Source organism: Protomyctophum bolini (genome assembly GCF_963924005.1).
Source record: "Protomyctophum bolini genome assembly, chromosome: 12".
Classification (NCBI taxonomy): Eukaryota; Metazoa; Chordata; class Actinopteri; order Myctophiformes; family Myctophidae; genus Protomyctophum; species Protomyctophum bolini.
The window spans coordinates 6,205,378-6,224,583 of NC_137873.1; the positions used below are offsets into that span (position 1 = coordinate 6,205,378).

At 49.1% G+C, this 19,206-nt stretch overlaps 2 protein-coding genes across 2 annotated transcripts; one reads left to right on the forward strand and one right to left on the reverse strand.

Annotated features, from left to right (window-relative positions):
• Positions 1-7,188: 7,188 nt before the first annotated feature.
• Positions 7,189-12,303, reverse strand: LOC308325441 (nipped-B-like protein A; the record flags this gene model as incomplete). Its single annotated transcript, XM_080777933.1, has 2 exons — positions 7,189-10,311; positions 10,546-12,303. 2 exons carry the CDS (start codon positions 12,301-12,303, stop codon positions 7,189-7,191), a joined length of 4,881 nt encoding a protein of 1,626 aa, XP_080634059.1.
• Positions 12,304-17,343: 5,040 nt separating this feature from the next.
• Positions 17,344-18,555, forward strand: LOC308325442 (calcium-binding mitochondrial carrier protein SCaMC-2-A-like; the record flags this gene model as incomplete). The annotated part of the gene is made up of 1 exon (XM_080777934.1): positions 17,344-18,555. The coding sequence occupies one exon, from the start codon at positions 17,344-17,346 to the stop codon at positions 18,553-18,555; it is 1,212 nt and encodes a 403-aa protein (XP_080634060.1).
• Between the last annotated feature and the right edge of the window lie 651 nt (positions 18,556-19,206).

Below are 19,206 nucleotides of genomic sequence, written 5' to 3' on the forward strand. Positions count from 1 at the left end.
TATTCTTTCAGAGTGAACATTTTTAACTCAAATCTTTGCTTGGAGGGGGAGGTTTAGCACCACCGACATAGAATTAGAAACAGGTTTTTCAGAAAACTGCTAGGATTTAGAAGCTTTTTTTTTTTTTTTTGAATCTGCCTCAGGTGGCTCTAAAATCCAAACAAACGTTAAAAGTCCACAGGCTTGGCTGCCACACGACGTAGTTTCCCAAAGCCATGCATTGGAGTGGTTAGCGCCCCTCAAAAAAAAAAGCCAAATAAGAATAATAATAATAATATCTAGGATTTATATATAGCTTTTCTAAGTGTGGGGAGCCAGAGGGGAGAGAGAACCGAAGTTCAATAACAGATCAATTGGCGCTATTCATCTAAATAATCAGAACTTGGCACGAATATTTTTAACCACAATATGCACGTCGAATAATGTTGGAAGTAATAACTATGTTTAAAACTTATTGAAATTGAATTCGTCTGAGGCGTCAAATTACACGTCACTCTCATCTGTGATATTTCAACTCGTTATCGAGGGACAATTGTACATTTCACGGCCGTGACTGATGGGGAGGTTTGATTAGGGTTTTTAATCCATTCAGGACGGGAACTGCCTTTTGGTGTCAAAAGCATCATGCTATGCTTTAGCTATTGAAAGATAGCAGATCTACAAGCTCATAGCTCACAAGCTTGTAGATCTGCTATTTTTTGAAAAATCTTGAAAATGTGGCACAAATCTTTGAATATATTCTTTCAGAGCGAAGGTTTCAAACTCAAATCTTTGAATATATTCTTTCAGAGCGAATGTTTCAAACTCAAATCTTTGAATATATTCTTTCAGAGCGAAGGTTTCAAACTCAAATCTTTGAATATATTCTTTCAGAGCGAATGTTTCGAACTCAAATCTTTGAATATATTCTTTCAGAGCGAATTTTTCGAACTCAAATCTTTGAATATATTCTTTCAGAGCGAATGTTTTGAACTCAAATCTTAGAATATATTCTTTCAGAGCGAATGTTTTGAAAGATTTGAGTTCAAAACATTCGCTCTGAAAGAATATATTCTAAGATTTGAGTTCAAAACATTCGCTCTGAAAGAATATATTCAAAAACTGTCGTGATTTATAGAAGACATTTCGTAGCATCTGGTCTCAGTCCAAAATGGGTTAAATGGTGTGTTGATGAGAACACCGACAGCCTGTCAGAATATGAGAAGTATTCGCATATCCAGCCAGGGGAGAACATTCAAGGGTGCAGGTCCATTGTGGAGAGCGCACAGAGGACTAGAGGACTTCACACAGCTCAAGGTCTGATTGAAAAATACATAAAAATTTGTGTTTTGTTGGTGTTTTTGATTAGCATTTATATTGCATTTACGTTTTGATTAGCATTTATGTTGTAGATATGTCTTGATTGGTATTAATGTTGGACATATTTAGTTCAAGTGTGATACTAATCACACTTGATTAGTATCAAGTGTGTTTTACTATTCAAAGTGCGTCTTATCACCATGCTCCTCTCTCTCTCAATTTCAATTCAATTCAATTCAAAGGGCTTTATTGGCATGAGAAAACATACGTTTACATTGCCAAAGCAGAAAGAACAATACAGCAATACAATCAAAACAAAAATGATGTACATTTGAAGGTCAGAATCTCCAATAGATCAAATTCTATGTACCAAGATCACTGGATGCAGGTATAGTGCAGGAATATACACAATGATTAGTCTTCAGGGTGGTTGTGTTCCATTTGATTTCCTTCTCCTATCACAGCAACCTCACAAATCTCGCTGCTGTGTTTTTACACATTGTTGTACTTCGCCCAGCAGACATGGGAGTTTTTTTGTCATCGGTCATGTTTTCAAAGTCTCTGTGTGTGTGTGTGGTTGTAATCTGTGTTGTAATCTCTGTGTGTGGTTGTAATCTCTCTCTCCCTCCCTTCCTCTCTCTCTCTTTTATCTGCCTTTTCATTTGACCATCTCTCCCCCAAGATATCTAACTCTGGAAAAGAGGGAGAGTGCTGCGTTGGAATCGAAGCTGCCCTGCACAGGAAAAAATGAACACGACAAACGAGTCCGGCGCGGACGAGTCCTCGGCGGACGTGGACAGCAACGTGGTCATCCTACAGATCACCTCCACCACGGTCAACCTGGTGCTGGGAGTGCCCATCAACAGCTGGGTCCTGTGGCTGGTGCTGACCGGCGCCGCCGGCACCATGGCCTCGGACATCTTCCCGCTCAACCTGAGCGTGTGCGCCATCATCCTGAGCCTCTTCTACTTCCTCCTGCTCTTCGTGCAGATCCGCCCGCTCTACTTCCTGACCTACGCCTTCCAGTTCATCGCGCGGCCCGTCTTCCAGACGTGCATCTGCGTGGAGCGATTCGTGGCCGTGGTCCACCCGGGCGTCTTCCTCAAGTACAAGCCCCTGCGCTACCGCGTGGCGTGCTCGGCGCTCGCCTGGCTGCTCATCATCGGCCTGTCGCTGCTGAACATCCTGCTGGCGCTGTACTACACGGAGGAGATGGCCAACTACCTGCACCTCATCGAGTGCCTGGTGCTGGTGTCCGTGATGCTCTTCTGCAGCCTGGCCATCCTCCGGGTTCTGAAGCGCCGGCCCGCGGCGGCGGCGGCGGCGGGGGGGGAGAAGGGGCGGGGTGAGAGAGGCGGGACGACGGAGGACGGCATGAAGAAGAGAGCCTTCATCATCATCTGCCTGATCATGGTGTCGTTTCTGGCCACGTACTTCATCTGGGGCATCGCCGCCATCGTCGTCAACATCCGGGAGCTCTCCTCGTCGCTCAACCTGTTCACGTCGACGTGGGTGCTCATCACGGTCCTCTTCGGTCTCGTCCAGCCCCTGGTGTACCTCCGCCAGAAGGCTGGCAAGCCGCCCTGCGTCCGAGTCCTGCCGTCGGGGATCACTACTCGGAGCCCGAAGCCCGATCAGGCACGATCGGACATTCCGGGTCCGAAACCCGACCTTGACCTTGTCTCGCAGGTAGGCTGCCCGGCGAAGCCGGAGGGCAGGAGTAACTACGGGGAAAAGAACCACTGATTGAATGGGTTTTATTAACCTATTGAGACCTGGGATTCTGCCAAATGTCTTCTAAATCATGACAGTTTTATATATAAACTAAAACTATGTTTCTATATCAGTGGCGCTCACACCTTTTTATGTCAAGGACCGCTTGTATATCTGCTGTTTTTCAGTAGCTGAAGTTAAAAACAATGGTTGGAGTGGTTAAAAGCTAAGGCGACACAGATGCGTGCCAGGTCTTAATGGGATAAAGGTGCGCTCGGTCTGGTCAGCCAAATATGATATCGGCATAGAAGTGATATTACACCAAATTGTATACCCCAAAATCACGAAGGCTAATTTGACTAGTCACTAGAATAGTGACTAGTTTGACTAGTCACTATTCTAGTGACTAGTCACTATTCTAGTGACTGCACTGGCTTTGTAGGGCGTCAGAAATAACTGGGTCTCGGCACAAAGTTAATCTGAAATTGATTTACCCGTGTGACCCAAATGAGGACCCCGTCGGTCTGCTTTGCTTGTGTATTCATAACTATTTCATCTCTGGTTTTAAAATTAAACATTTATTATATCTTGTATAATAATTGTATCACGTTGTAAATATGTACAGTCTGTTCATCCCTTTATTATGAAACAGTGGTTCCCACACTTTTTCAAGTCAAGGATCCCCCAAATTGACACTCATTAGCCCCACAGACCCCCATTTGAAAATACATTCCAGGGACCCTCGTAAGAGAAGATTTTTACGGCTCTAGCAGTGATTTTCAACCATTTCCATTTCAAGGACCCCCAGTTTGACCATTTTGGTTCCATTTGTACACTCTGAGTTACGGACCCATATAAGGGTTCATTTGGTTCCAAACTATCAAGCTGGGGCCAGGGACCCCCTGGAACTCCCTCAAGGACCCCTGGGGGGGTCCCCGGACCCCACTTTGAGAACCACTTCTCTAAAATATACCCAGTGGTGGGAGAAGTACTCACATTTTACACTTTTACACACAAAGGTATCAATACTGCAATATGGAAATACTCTTGTTAATAGGAGATCTATACAAGCTCACGATGTGTCACAACGCGCAACGCATTGTGAGCTTGTAGATCGGCTATTTTCATAATGGCCCAGATGTATATAGGGAAGTGGGCGATGCAGGTATGTTTTGTAATAATAATCGAAACGAGCACGTTGGTGTGCGTCAATTTCACTGGACCGTCCGCACCCACGTAAATATGCTTGCGTTTGTCACTTCCCTGACAGAAGACGCAGGTCTCATTGAAAATGAATTAACCCATTCTGAACGGGAACCCATTTAGGTATTGAAAAATAGCAGATCTACAAGCTCATAGCGCGCCACCGAGTGGCGCGCTACGAGCTTGTAGGTCTGCTATTTTTGAAAAATCGAAGAACAACTGACATTTTTAGAATCTGATCTCAGGTCAGAATGGGTTAATCAGACCCAGTGTGTGTCCAGTGGAAACCTCGTATGAATCTGATCTCAGGTCAGAATGGGTTAAGGTCCTTTCAGACAGGCATCGATTAACGCAGGCGTAAAGAAAGAACTCGACTGAATGCAGGTCTGGTCAGTCGCGACTCGTGGGCGTTTGCACGGAACGAGCACGCGCGTGGAAAAAAAACCCAGGTCTCATTGAAAATGAATTACTTACTAAAGTATTGTTTATACAAATGGCCCTACTATCATACATGGGCACGCCTTATTCCCTTTAAAACCCTAAACTTCTTTGCCATATTTTACTATCTTTGATGTATATAGGAGCTGGCCTATGAGTGTTTGTCTATTGCTGTATTATTTCACTGACTGTCCAATGTTCGTTGAAGAGGGGTGCACATAATTATGATTGGTCCGACGTCCTAACGGTACGATACGAAATAGTCCGACACCCTACCCCGAACCCCAAACCGAACCCTAAAACCTAACCATAACCTAACCGCACACGGAAGCCACGCATGTGTCTTAACCGTCCACGTATGTGTCTTAATCGTCCACGTATGTGTCTTAACCGGACCACGTACAGTATTTTGCGTGTCTTAAGTACCAGGTCTTATTCCCTATAACTTGAGTAAACTAAAGACCTGGAGGCGTGATCAATGCTCTTTGGCCACTCAGAATAGCCAAATGGCATTGATCACGCCTCCAGGTCTTTAGTTTACTCAAGTTCGGGAATAAGACCTGGTACTTAAGACACGCAAAATCCAGCCCTCAGTGTCTTAACCAGCCACATACAGTTTGTCTTAACCAGCCACGTATGTCGGACTATTAATTTGGTACGTCGGACTAACTAGGCAACCCGGACATTCCCCCGTTGAAGAGAGTTTGAGAAGAGGAGCTCACCTTGTTAGAAATGTTTCTTCCCTCTTTGTTTCTGTCTGTCACCTATTTCTGTCGACTGTTGCCGCCTGTACATAACTTTTGATCCAACAATCATTAAACTAAAGGCTTATTTTTCATGACTTTGAAAGTGTTTTTTTATATAAATTGTTTCATTATAACTGCTTATAGGCCTATTGCTATAGCCTACAGGCCATAATTTGGTTGCATTTACGGGGCAATTTGACCCCACTCAAGGACACTTTGAGACCCTCCGGTGCAGCAGAGTGTTTCCACAGAGAGCCAACACAGCACAGCAGCAGCACCCTGACTCCGTTTGACCAGAATGGAACAGAGCCTTCATTAGTATCATCGGCATCACCTGTGAAAGAAGTAGGGTGAGTTATTCTGTGTGCGTGGTATAGTAGAGCCTATATATTATTAACTGTCGGTGTCAAAGAGTTCCTGCTTACGTTTTGTCATTATCATCAGTCTTCTGATGAATTGATAATGTAGGACCCTGACGTAAACAAGTCTTAGTGCTTTTTTCTGGTTATATCCTCAGTAGCAGTGTTTGTATTGACGTGTATGTTCGTTTGAACTGTAGGTAGGCCTACCCATATTCTACAAACTGAATAAAAACAATTCAAGTACCTATGGACGGACAGTAGGGGGCACTGTGGCTCTGTGAAGAGAACGGCTGAGATTAAGGGACTGTGAGATATGACTTCAAAGTTCAAATCAATATCCACATTATTTCAAACTTTAGCCTCGATTAATTAACTTCAATTAACGTTAATTAATTAACGTTAATTATGAATTAACTTTTTTTTTAACATTTAAAATATCTGCAAGCTCACGGTGCGTCATTGTTTGAGCTTGTAGACTGGCTATATTTCACTATGTTTGTGTGTTTAGTCGACCGCTGACTCCGTCAAATTCAAGGAAAACAGGGCGCTGTTTTTCCTTTATTTTTTGACAACGGGTTCTCAGATTGCCATTATATTGAACGCCTTCCTCTTCCCGCCCTTCTTTCTCTGTACTTATGATGCTACTTTTATTACAACATGTATGTTATATTGTAGTGTATGTAGTATTACTGATTAATTGAGTACAATGAACCACAATGGAAACAAGCCCCTTGTAGATGTTTGAGTTATCCGTTTATTATAACCTTGACTGTACTATACCTATAGCCTACCGTTAACAAACTTGTTATTAATAACGTATTAACAATTTAAAATGTAGACATTTAGCAGACGCTCTTAATCCAGAGCGATTTACATTAAGCAGTAACAAAAAGCATGGCATACATCACATATATAAAAAGTAGTTATCATGAATCATGTATAAACTAAGAACGTAACAGTGGAGTATATATGTCAACTATACATACTATACTATATTATATATTATACATGTGTGTACTATAAAGTGCTATGACTACATAAAATGCAATTCTAATGCTGTCTACGTAACAAGCTATAAGTCTGTTTAAAATACTATCTAAGTCTACATAAAGTGCTATCTAAGGGGCTAGGCTAGGGCAGGGTATTCAATCATTCAATCAATCATTTAATGTACAACAGATTATTACAGCGCTTAAATGGTTGATCAGACAGACTTTCATCACTGTTTTGTGTTGATCATTGACATGTAATGTGTCCATTAATTGTCTAGGCCTAGATACTGCCGCAGGCAGGAGGCGGAAACAAACGGGAGGTGTGAAAGGAAAAAAAAGAGATTCAGAGTTTTGCGCATACAGTCGGATCAGATCAGGCCTTTTTTAGTGAATATAATTATTATTTCTCTGATTGTGCATGCTAATGTGACCTTACTATAGGGCGACATTACCGCTCGCTCGCTTGCGAGGCCGTCTCTTTATCTGACCGGATAACGGTCCCAGGCTGGAGGACTTCTCGCCCGGTCGTCTCAGTCTTCCTGAGGACCCGGGTTTGGGACCCATGAGGGTTCCTCTCAGCCCCATCACCGTGATCACCGTTCCCGTCTGGTCCCGCGGGCCGGGTCCCGCCATTGGCCCTGCAGGGCTTCCCCGCCTCAGGGCCTTCATGGCACCGGCAGACGCATCTTCTTCCCTGTCGTCGTCGTCTTCTGGGTCCAGGTGTTCCATCAGAGCTTTGAAATCCAGGAGCTGTTTGACGATCCGCCTCTTGGCGTCGTCCGTGAGCGCGGCGCGGGTCGCGCCGCCGCCGGCGGCCATGAAGTCGACGGTCTGCCGGGGGTCGTAGCGCACGTGGCCCTTCCTGTTCGTCGGCTTGTCGTACGCCTGGACGGACTCCGTGGGCGAGTACTTCCGGATCTTACCGTCGGAGAACCCGTACTGGTTCTTGAGGTGCTGTCTGAGCGCCAGCAACAGGAGGACGCCCTGCATGGAGTTGGCGAAGTCCCCAAGCGCCGCGGGGTTCTCCGGGAGACGACTCATCACCTTGTCCACGTCCCCCGCGTCCAGACCCTCCAGGTCCGAGTCCGACTCGGAGTCCGAGGTCTCTGGAGAATGTCTTCTGGCCTTCTTGGGCCGCGGTACCGCATCTTCGTCGGCGTCGCCGCTCTCCTCCTCTTCGTCACCCCTGGCCGAGTCGCAGTCCATCTTCTCGTCGTCCTCCTCGACCTTCTTCTCCGTGCGACCCGGCTCCTTCAGCAGGAACTCTCTGAAGGTCTGCAGGAGGTTGCTGCCGGACGCCGACAGGAGGTTGTCCACGTGGTGCACGACGAAGAGAGGCTCCTCCTCGCTCTGGTAGGGGAAGTACGCCAGGTTGTCCGCTACGAACAGCAGCATGCTCACGGCCGTCTGACTGTCGTCGTCAAACAGTCTGAGCAGAGACCTGAGGAAGTCCCTCCGGTGCTGCCGGACCCGCCCGACCATGCCGAACAGGTGCGCGCAGAGCGCCGTGGGGGTCTCGTCCTGCCGGAACCCCCTGGTGACGGTGTCGTGGGACGAGGCGGCGGCGGTGGCCTGCTGCATTCGGAACGACATCCTCATCCCGTCGGCCGCCTTCATGAGGATAAAACCTTTGTACTTCTTGTCAATCTCCTCCAGCTGCTGGTCGGCCTTGTTTCTCACGCTGGGCTCCGGCTCTGTTCCCGCCGCGATGAGGTAGGGCACGAACTGCAGAGGCTGAATGAGGCCTTGGTTGAGCGTGAGCGCGACGACGCTGAGAGCCATGTGCCGTACGTCGGGATGCGCGTGGAAGAACGCCTCCAGCACCTGCTCCTGGTAGAGCTGGATGATGGAGCTGCTCATGCCGGACGAGACGTCCCCCATCTCCTTCAGGTTCTCCTTCTTTGACAGCTTCTTCCATTCCCGGTCGACGGCCTTCATCTTCGTGTCCTCCGCCTGGAGGTACGTCTGGAGGTTCTTGAGGATCTGGATCTTGAGGTGGACGGAGGTTCCGCCGTCCACCAGGACGCCGTTGTACAGGGCCTTCACCTCGGGCACGCACATCTGGCCGGGATGCATGACCACCAGGAAGCCTAAGCCAACCATGGCTTTGGTCTTGACTTCTTCGTCCTCGTGTTTGGTGAAGTAAAGCAGCAGTTCCAGTACCTTGTCTTTAATTGCAGACGTCGCTTTGTCATCAGGGCCCTTAAACTCCTCACGGTCGAAGTCAAAGTGCTGTGCCAGGGCACCCACGGTGAAGAGGGATCGCAGGAGGAAACCCTTGCTGGCGACCAGCGAGGCGCCGTCGGGATCCTCCTGGTGCTGCTGCTTCAGTTTGTTCAGCGCGGCGTAGAACTTATTGAAGCAGGCCAGGACGAACTTGTAGTTGCGAGTGACCTTGTTGACGACGGCTCCGAGACAGCTCACGCAGTGCTGGACCACCGTCATGCCACACTGGACGATGAGCTTCATGAGGTCTTCTTCCACGGTAGCCAGGAAGGTCTGACTGGGGCGCTTCATCAGAGGGACCACCAGCTCCAGGGTCTTCGCCACGTTACAGATGACCATGACGTCGTTGGCGGTGTTGCACTTGGTCCTCAGGTACGGTTCCAGGGTCGTGGCGTGTTTGACCACGAGCCGGGCCCTGATCTTGCTGAACAGGCACAAGGTGGCGATGCACGCCACCAGTCTCGTCGAGTTCACACCCTCGTTTCCCGAAAGAGACCCTTCGCGTTTGAGTATGTCCTCCACCAGGCTGTCGACCACCTGAACACAAGCCTTGTTGGACGGTTTCGAGGACGAGACGTCCTCTTCGGACTTGAGCAGGTTCCGAAGAAGCTGCTCGAACCAGTCACAGCCGGTGTCTCGGCAGGCCGCGACCACGTCTGTGATGTTGAGGACCTTTCTGGTCATGGTCTCCTTGTCGCCAGCGGCCGTCGGAGTGAACCACAGCTTCTGGAACGTGTCATTCACCAGTTTCTGGATGCCCTGCTCGTCGTTCACCCTGTGGATCATCCTCACGCAGATCTCGGTGACCTTGGTGAAGGCCGGCTGCTCCAGACAGATGTCCGTCAGGATCTTGATCACACGCTTCCTGACGCTGACGCCCGTGTCCAGTATTCTCTCTACGAGCATGGGGTAGTACTGCTCGGTGAGCTGGGGTCTGCTGAGCACGAAGCGACCCAGGAGATCCACGGCCGCCTCCCTCACGCTGGTGGAGCTGTCCATCAGTCGACTGTGGACGCCGCGCTGCATGTCCGACCTCGCCAGGATGCCGGGGTCCGCGGCCACGACCTCGGACAGACACTTCACGGCTTTGGTCCTCACGGCGATGGCGTTCTCCCCGAGGACTCGCAGGATCTGCGTCAGGTAACCATCGAAGCTCTGGGCGAACGGCCTCGCGGAGGCCAAATAGCGCACGATTAGACGGCAGTCGTCGTATTTCACAGTGTTGTCCGAGTTAATTTCCAGTGTGGTGAACTGAGCCGGCGTCATGGTCTTCATGATGTTGCGGAGGAAGATCTTGTGCTTCTCGGCTTGCTGCATCATCTCCCCGGGGGTCTGTGTGTCCAGAGCATGCTGCTTCATCTCCCCGGTGGTCTGTGTGTCCATGGTATGTTGCATTATCTCCCCGGGGGTCTGTGTGTCCATGGTATGTTGCATTATCTCCCCGGTGGCCTCGGTGTCCAGAGCATGCTGCTTCATCTCCCCAGGGGTCTGTGTGTCCAGAGCATTCTGCTTCATCTCCCCGGTGGTCTGTGTGTCCATGGTATGTTTCATTATCTCCCCGGTGGCCTCGGTGTCCAGAGCATGCTGCGCTCCGCCCGACGAGTCCTCGTCCTTCTGGTTCGGCGAGCTCCTCCTCGCGAGCTTCTCTGCCTTTGCGGTCGTGTCGCGAAACCACTGAACGACGTAGAACCTCGCGGCGGACGCCAGTGAAACATCCGTCCCGGCGTTCTCCTCCAAGTAGTCCAGGAGGGCCTTCTGAAGCGTCTGCACCTCGTCGTCGTCGCCACCGGGCCGCCTGTCCTCCAGGATGCGCTCTATCGAGCTCCGGTCCGTCTCGTGGGCGACGGCGTCCTTCCTCAGGTGGGCGGCCACGGTGCCCAGGTAGTCCAGGGAGGCCACCCTCAGGGCCAGCTCCGTCCGCCTGTTGGTGAACTGCTGCACCAACAGCCTGCAGAGCAGACCCAGAAGCAGCTCCGCGGCGGGCATCTCCGGCCTGTCGACCGCCGACAGCAGGTCCTGGAGGAAGTTCTCGAACAACGGCCGATGGTCCTCCTCGCCCTGCTTGCTCCCGTACTTCTTGAGGAAGACCGACAGGAAGTTGTGAGCGGCCCACGTGGCCGCCTCGAAGGAGTCGGTGACGCACGCGTCGTCCTGATCCTCGTCCGTGTCGCGGGGCGAGTGGACGACGACCACGCACTGGATGAGCTGAAGCACCAGAGCCGTGACCATCTGGATGTACGCGGGCTCTCCGTCCCGGCGCGAGCCGTTCAACCTGTAGCTCCTGAGGGAGCGCCTGCCGCCGCCGGGCAGCCGGGCGAGAGACGCGAAGACGTCCTCCAGGATCAGCTGGCGGTGTTTGTCGTAGCGCGAGAAGACCGCCGTGAGCAGCCCGATGGCGCGCAGCTGGAGCTCGCCGACGTTCCCCTCCACGAAGAACGGCGTGATGCCCACGGAGGAGACCTGGAGGAGGGCGGTGTCGGTGAGCAGCTGGATCTCCAGCAGCTCTGAGACGTTGCCGACGATGTCGCACACCTTGTCGTACAGCTCGGCGATCATCGCGGGTTGCGCGCGCCCAGCGCGCCTCGCCCTGGAACCCGACGCGCCGTGATCGCCACGCGGGTCGTCCTTGTTGTACCCGGGGTCGTACCGCGGATACAGCGTGTTCAGCAGGTGGAACTTGGTGTACCGCAGCACGCGCTCGATGACGTCCTCGATGTACACGGCCTTGGGCATCGAGGTCGAGGTCATGACGTTGAGCGCGGTCAGACAGGCGTCGGCCGACGCGGTGACCCTCTCCATGACCGCCGGGTCTCTCCCCCGCGGCCTCGTCTCCTCGTCTTGCTCGCGTTGTTGTTGGTCCGTCGTCGAGGCGAGAGAGAGCTCTGATCCGTCCTGGATGTTCTTGTCCAGAACGTTGAGCAGCTTCACCAGCTTGTCCGCCGAGATCTTGCTGCAGACGCCCATGGCCTTGACCTCGGACGAGTCGCTGGCCAGCGCGCTCAGCTGCTCTCGTCCCAGCAACAGTTCCCCGGGGATGATGTCGTGGTCGCCGCCGCCCTCGCCGCCCTCGGCTCCGTTGGTAAGGTCCACGCCCTCCAGGGTCTCCAGGATGTGGTCGACGCTGCTCAGGAACCTCTTGAACGTCGACGAGTCCACCAGTTCTTCCTGGGTCAGCGTCAGTCGGTACGCCTTCCTTCTCTCGTGCTTCTCCTGCATCCTCCTCGCGACCTCGCTCATGCTGGGCGGCGGCGGCAGGTCCTCGTTGGAGGAGGAGCTCCGGCTGCGACCGCCCGAGGCGTACGACGTATTCGTCTGGATCGACATGGAGCGCACTAAGAGTATGATGTATAATAAATAGTATAATATATATTAGAAGGCTGACTCACTGTGGATAGGAGGAGGGAGAGGAGGGGAAGATGGAAGCTCAAAGGGTGGAGAAAAACTACGACAGAAGAGGAGAGGCCTCGAGGAAGCCGTGAATCATGGAGGCTATACGCAGTACAATTATATTTCCTAAAAGGAGACGACGATAGGATATATATATATTTATACGCATGCGTGTGTGTATATGCATATACAGTACTTATATGCATAATTATACGTATGAGATGCCCATTATGGGGATCCCTACTGTAAGCACAAATCGGCATTTTCAGGCAACGGATTATGTTGTGAATGACATCACTGCACATGCCCATATTTGGAGAACCCTGACGACAGAGAGGCCGAGGGGGAAAGAGGGAGAGACAGAGAGAGAGACAGAGAGAGAGAGAGAGGGTGGGTTTATAGAAACTATAGAGAATATGAAAATGCGTCATTTTACCATCGTTACAAAAGGTACAATATTTGCCTCTGAATCTGAATAGGTGATGTAGTGGAATTAGAAGTAAAAAAAAAAAAGTAGGCTACTTTCCACCACTGTGTGTGTGTGAGCATGTGTGTGTGAGTGCGTGTGTGTGCGTGTGTGTGTGTGTGTGTGTGTGTGTGTGGGGCGTGTGCGCGCGTGTGTGCGTGTGTGTGTGTGTGTGTGTGTGTGTGTGTGTGTGTGGCGTGTCCATTCCAGGAGTGCAGTGGAGCATCAAGCGAGTTGATAGGAGCTGAAGTCTGATTGTGTCAGAGCATGGACCCAGAAAATAGACAGACAGACATGCAGACAGACAGACAGACAGACAGAGAGACAGGCAGGCAGGCAGGCAGGCAGGCAGACAGACAGACAGGCAGGCAGACAGACAGACAGACAGACAGACAGACAGACAGACAGACAGGCAGGCAGACAGACAGACAGACAGGCAGGCAGACAGACAGACAGACAGACAGACAGACAGGCAGGCAGGCAGGCAGACAGACAGGCAGACAGACAGACAGACAGACAGACAGACAGACAGACAGACAGACAGACAGACAGACAGACAGATCTGGTGAGATATAGAGAAAGAGGCAGAGGAAGGATTTAGATCGTATAGTGAGATTAATACCGCTTCACGCAAAAGCTATTTTCTCCCTAATTAGCAACGTGCGGGCCTGCTGCACACAATTACGTTCTTTTTGTATTATAGATATTTCATATTTATGTAATATATAATAGGCCTATACCGGTACTTGTATTGTATTCGTCACTCATGTATATACCTTCTTATCCAGCGTGCATACTGTATGAGGCATGTTGCCATTTTTGTCAACATATTTTGTTTTGCCACGGACATACAAAATGAGCGGACAATAATATTACCAGAAACACAAACATAGAGTAACAGGTCTGTAACCCTGAGTGTTCACATGTAACCAAACCGACCCGTAACTCAGAGTTAACGGGGTCTCTTCAAATGGAACATTTGAGAACCACTATCTATATGGTAGCCTACTAGTTGGACTCCTGTGTCATCATAAATAATTGCCATACATATTCTGAAGAAAACCTGGAGATTGACGTACAGTAATTGGGTTTTATGATAAAAATAAGAACATCCTAATGGTGCAGTGATGTAAATAGGTTTTCAATGTAATGAGTCCCAGGGACATTGTATGAGTCCCACTTCAACGACGTTAGGAGTCATATTTTGCCATTTTTACAAATTGCAGCATTTAACTCCCATTTATTTATCCCATTTATTATAATGTGGTTATATTCATTTAGAAAACAGGAGAAGAAATTATTATTATAACTAAAGTTAGCAAAATAAACTAGAATAAAAAACAGTACAGTATAGTAGGCCTACAGTAGAGCATTCCGTGGATGCAGAGGTCATTGTTTTATTGCGTCCCTTAACTATAAACTGCGTTTTGCGATGCAAAATGCACCCTGTTTTAATCTCTGATGGTGTGTAAAACAGAAAATCTAAAAGGTTGCCACGGACACGACCAAGTTCTTTGACACATGTGTCCGTGGACAGACATATTGGTGACCCCTGAGTGTGACCATGAGCCTGGTCTACAGAATGGGAAGCAGCTCATTTTATTTTAGTCATAGTCTTTTGGATGAAACGTAATGTAGTTTTAGTCACATTTTTGTCCATCTGACTATACGTCTCTACAGTTGGTTTTGTCGTCTAGTAGAAATGTATTTTGGCAGGCGTGGATGGCGTCGTAATGGCTGATTTTACACTTGGTCGCTTGAGCCGCGCAACCAAACATGAAATGACTTGTCTTTGGATCTCTTCTCCACTAGTCTCTCTCCCTAACATTTTAGTCTATATAGTTTTTGTTTGTTGATGAAATTGTCAACATATTTAAAGGGATTGTGACATTAAAAAAACGGTTTTGGAATTGTTCTTATTTTTTTTTTAGGTTTTCTAATCTCAATTGCACCCAAAAAACATGAACTTTTAACATTCAGTATAGATTTTCTGTGATCTGGGGTTTTCTGGCTCAAACAGGTGCTCTGATTTGCCGGCAGTTTGTGATGTAAGATCCTGCAAATCCCCATATATGTCAATGGGATTTGCCAGCAGATGTCACTGTTTTCACTGTGTTGCCTGTTTTCATTGTAGCTCAAAAGGCTTCCAAACCCCAAAGAAAACTTCAGACCACAGAAAATCCACTGAATGTTCAAAGTTCAGGTTTTTTGGGTGTAATTGAGGTCATAAAACCTAAAACAAAAAACAAAAATAAATGAAAATGAATGTCATAAAACCTTTAAGTTTACGTTTAGAAGGAGTATTTAGAAATCTGCTCCAATTGTTATATACTTTATTGATGATGTTTCTTCATCTGAAGAGCCTTGGTTCGAAACGTCGTCAATAAGGTATAACATTTGGAGCAGATGAGTGGTTCTGCAGGTTCTTTTCTCTTTGTCTGATGTCACTTTTAAACCCAGCACCTCTAGTAAAAGCTCCTTTTCCACCTGTTGGGAACCGGTTCAGTTAGAACCAGTTTTTAGTCCATGAGCCAGACCTACAAAATCGGAACGTTATATAATTATGAATTGAGTGTGCAAAACCATACCTATATTAAATTTGTATATAGGAACAATACAAGTAAATTAGGCCTACTGTATATGATAACGCTTCCACAGGAGTATAGCTTTTTCATATTTATCACACATTTTGTAATTTTCACCAGTAGGCACTGTACGTGATAGGTGAATTGGTAAAAAATGTAATTAATAGTTTCCCCAGTTGATTACTTACGCTGACAATGATTTATTGTATTACACATTTTCTGAAATTGTACATTTAAATATACGAGGGCATTATGTAGCAAAAAATAAATAAAAATATGAAAAAGCTAAGTATACTATACAGGTTATCATAATATTAATTGACTTGTATTGACAATTTAATATAGATATGGTTTTTCCCCACTCAATTCATAATTAATGTTCCAAATTTTGGAGGCCGAACCGGTGGGTCTAAGTGCGTATTCTATTGGTTTCTGTAGAAGGAGTATGTATTACCCATGTTTGTACACACCCAGCCTCTGTTTGACCTGGATACGAGCACTATAGTGATAAGTGAACCGAGAGGAGGAGGACGATAAGATCACACAGATAGTTCAGCTGTCACATAGAATACAGCTCTGATGACATGCCATGCATCTCCGCATCTCCCTATCAGAGGGAAACCGCAGTGGGGGGAAAAGTATACTCGCATGTTTCTACTTCTAAATCATCACAGTTTTCACCAAAAAAAACATGTTTCTATGTCAAGGTCCCCCAAGAATATATGTAATTGGCCGCTGAACCCCATCTGAAATATGTTGTTCCAGGGACCTCCCCAGAAGAAAATATTTGAGTTAAAATCGTTCTGAAATAATATATATTCAAAGATTTGCGACACATTTTCAAGTTTTTTTTCAAAAATAGCAGATATACAAGCTCGAAGTTTGGGGAAATATAACACACACACACACACACGCTAGGAGTTCTAGCCTTTCGCACTAGTCTGAGTCATATAATAATAATAATGAATTGCATTTTTATAGCGCTTTTCCAAGTGCTCAAAGCGCTTTACAATGGTTCATTCATTCATACATTGGGAGGTGAAGCGGCGAACAGTCGACGCCAGCGTCCTCACTTCCCTGTATACCTTCATATACCTGTAGTGTCGTGGCTTTGTCAGAGTACCTGTCATCTCTCCGTGTCCCTTTTGTGCCCATATATGGAGATGTCTGTTTCTGTCTTGTCTATACCATTGCGAACTCCTTGGTTATATGGCTGAGTCATATAGTGACATCAGCATGACGATGTGGCCAGTTGTGACGTGCCCATATTTGGGCATAAGCCAGGCACGTCTCGAATCCCCATTATTGGCATAAAACCATTGCCTATAACGATGATGATTTGCGTTGATGGCAGCAACCGGCCCACAAGTATAGCTAAAGAAAACACCTCCAAATGTGGTCCAGTCTCCCCAGTCACAGCCAGTCTCTCCCCAGTCAGAGAGCTCAACATGCTGGACCCGATTAACATAGAACTTCTTGAATCCCAACGGCTACCGCTGGGTCTGAGGTCGTTTCCCAAGCTGAGCGTGTGCCTGCCGCCCCGAGAACACGGCGCCTACCGGAAATGGCGGACCGTTAGATCCTCAAAGAGGGCAGAGGAGGAGGAGAGGGACCGTATACGACGTGGACAGGAGGAGTTCGTCAACTACTTACAAAGAGATTACAAAAGAGACCAGAAGCTCGTGGTGAACGGTCGGGATGAAGGCCGGGTCGACTCCGAGGTGAGAGAGTCGACGACGGAGTCTCTCCGAGACGTCGCCGCCGTTCACGCCTCCGAACGGCAGCAGCACGCAGAGACGGCCCTTCGAAGCGCAGGTGACGACGACGGAGCAATGGCGATCCGCTGGGGCGACAGGGCGGAGAAGCACCCTGCAGTCTGTGACGAGGACGCGGGCGATAATCCGGCGCTGTCTGACGATTAATATTATGTCTGGCACTGAGGACAAACGTACTGAGGACAAACGTACTGAGGACAAATGCACTGAGGACAAACGTACCGAGGACAAACGTACCGAGGACAAACGCACCGAGGACAAACGCACCGAGGACAAACGCACCGAGGACAAACGTACCGAGGACAAACGTACCGAGGACAAACGTACCGAGGACAAACGTACCGAGGACAAACGCACCGAGGACAAACGCACCGAGGACAAACGTACCGAGGACAAACGTACCGAGGACAAACGTACCGAGGACAAACGCACCGAGGACAAACGTACCGAGGACAAACGTACCGAGGACAAACGTACCGAGGACAAACCCACTGAGGACAAACCCACGGGGATGCTGTGGAGACACCTGGTGGCGGGCGGCGGCGCCGGGGCCGTGTCCCGGTTCTGCACCGCCCCGTTGGACCGTCTCAAGGTCACGATGCAGGTCGACGCCCACACGCGCAGCATCGCCGGCGGCTTTGCCCGGATGATCAAAGAGGGCGGCGTGCGGTCCCTGTGGCGGGGCAACGGCATCAACGTGCTGAAGATCGCCCCCGAGTCGGCGCTCAAGTTCATGGCCTACGAGCGGATCAAGCGGCTGATCGCCGGCGACGCCAATAAGGCCCTGAGCGCCGCGGACCGCGTCGCGGCGGGCTCTCTGGCGGGCCTGCTGGCCCAGAGCGCCATCTACCCCCTGGAGGTTCTGAAGACGCGGCTCGCCCTGAGCACCACGGGGCAGTACGGCGGCATCTCGGACTGCGCCGGGCGGACCCTCCGTCGGGAAGGCGCGGGAGCGTTCTTCAAAGGGTTCGTCCCCAACATGCTGGGGGTCATCCCGTACGCCGGCATCGACCTGGCGGTCTACGAGACGCTGAAGAACTCCTATCTGCAGCGGTATGGCGGCACCGGTACCGGCGGTACCGACAGCCCCGGCGTGTTGGTCTTGCTGGCCTGCGGCACCGTGTCCAGTACCTGCGCTCAGCTGGCCAGCTACCCGCTGGCCCTGGTGTGCACCCGCATGCAGGCGGGCACGGGGGGGGTGACCACCATGATGGTCCTTTTCAAGAGCATCATGGTGACGGAGGGTCCCGCCGGCCTCTACAGGGGCCTGGTCCCCAACTTTGTGAAGGTGATCCCGGCCGTCAGCATCAGCTACGTGGTCTATGAGCGCCTGAAGACGTACCTCGGGGTGACGTCACGCTGAGGCAACTCGGCTTTCTTTTTTTTTATAGAGAGGGTTTAACTTTCAAGTGCAATTTGAGCCCTATAGAGCGCCGCAGTCCCTCCCCCTTTCAGAACAACGAGTGGCCCAGGAAATGGTTCTCCATTCATTTTCACCATAGGCGATTCCTAAATTATTTATTTAAAGACGGTTACGCCGCGGACAAAGCCAACTCGGATCGTGACAAATCATGACAATGAACACAATGTTTTGGGCCGATCAAATAATTTATAAGAAGAAAAACAACAAAAAAAGTGTTGTAACCTGCCGTTTTTTTCTTCTTTCTAATGATTTGATCGGCCCAAAACATTGTGTTCATTGTCATGATTTGTTACGATCCGAGTTGGCTTTGTCCGCGGCGTAACCGTCTTTAAATAAATACTTTAAGAAAAGCCTATGGGAAAAATGCATTGGGATTCATTTCCTGGGCCACTCGTTCTGAAAGGGGGAGGGACTGCGACGCTCTATAGGCTTAATTGGGTTTGGGAATGTCTGTGATGGTGTGTAACAATAATTTACTCCTTATACGACCACTGTCAGCAACAAGCAGACGGGTTCTCGTGCAGTTTCCGTTTCCTATATTGTTTCCGTCACATGAGTTGTCTTCTTCACTCTTTCTGGTGCTTTGTGGCA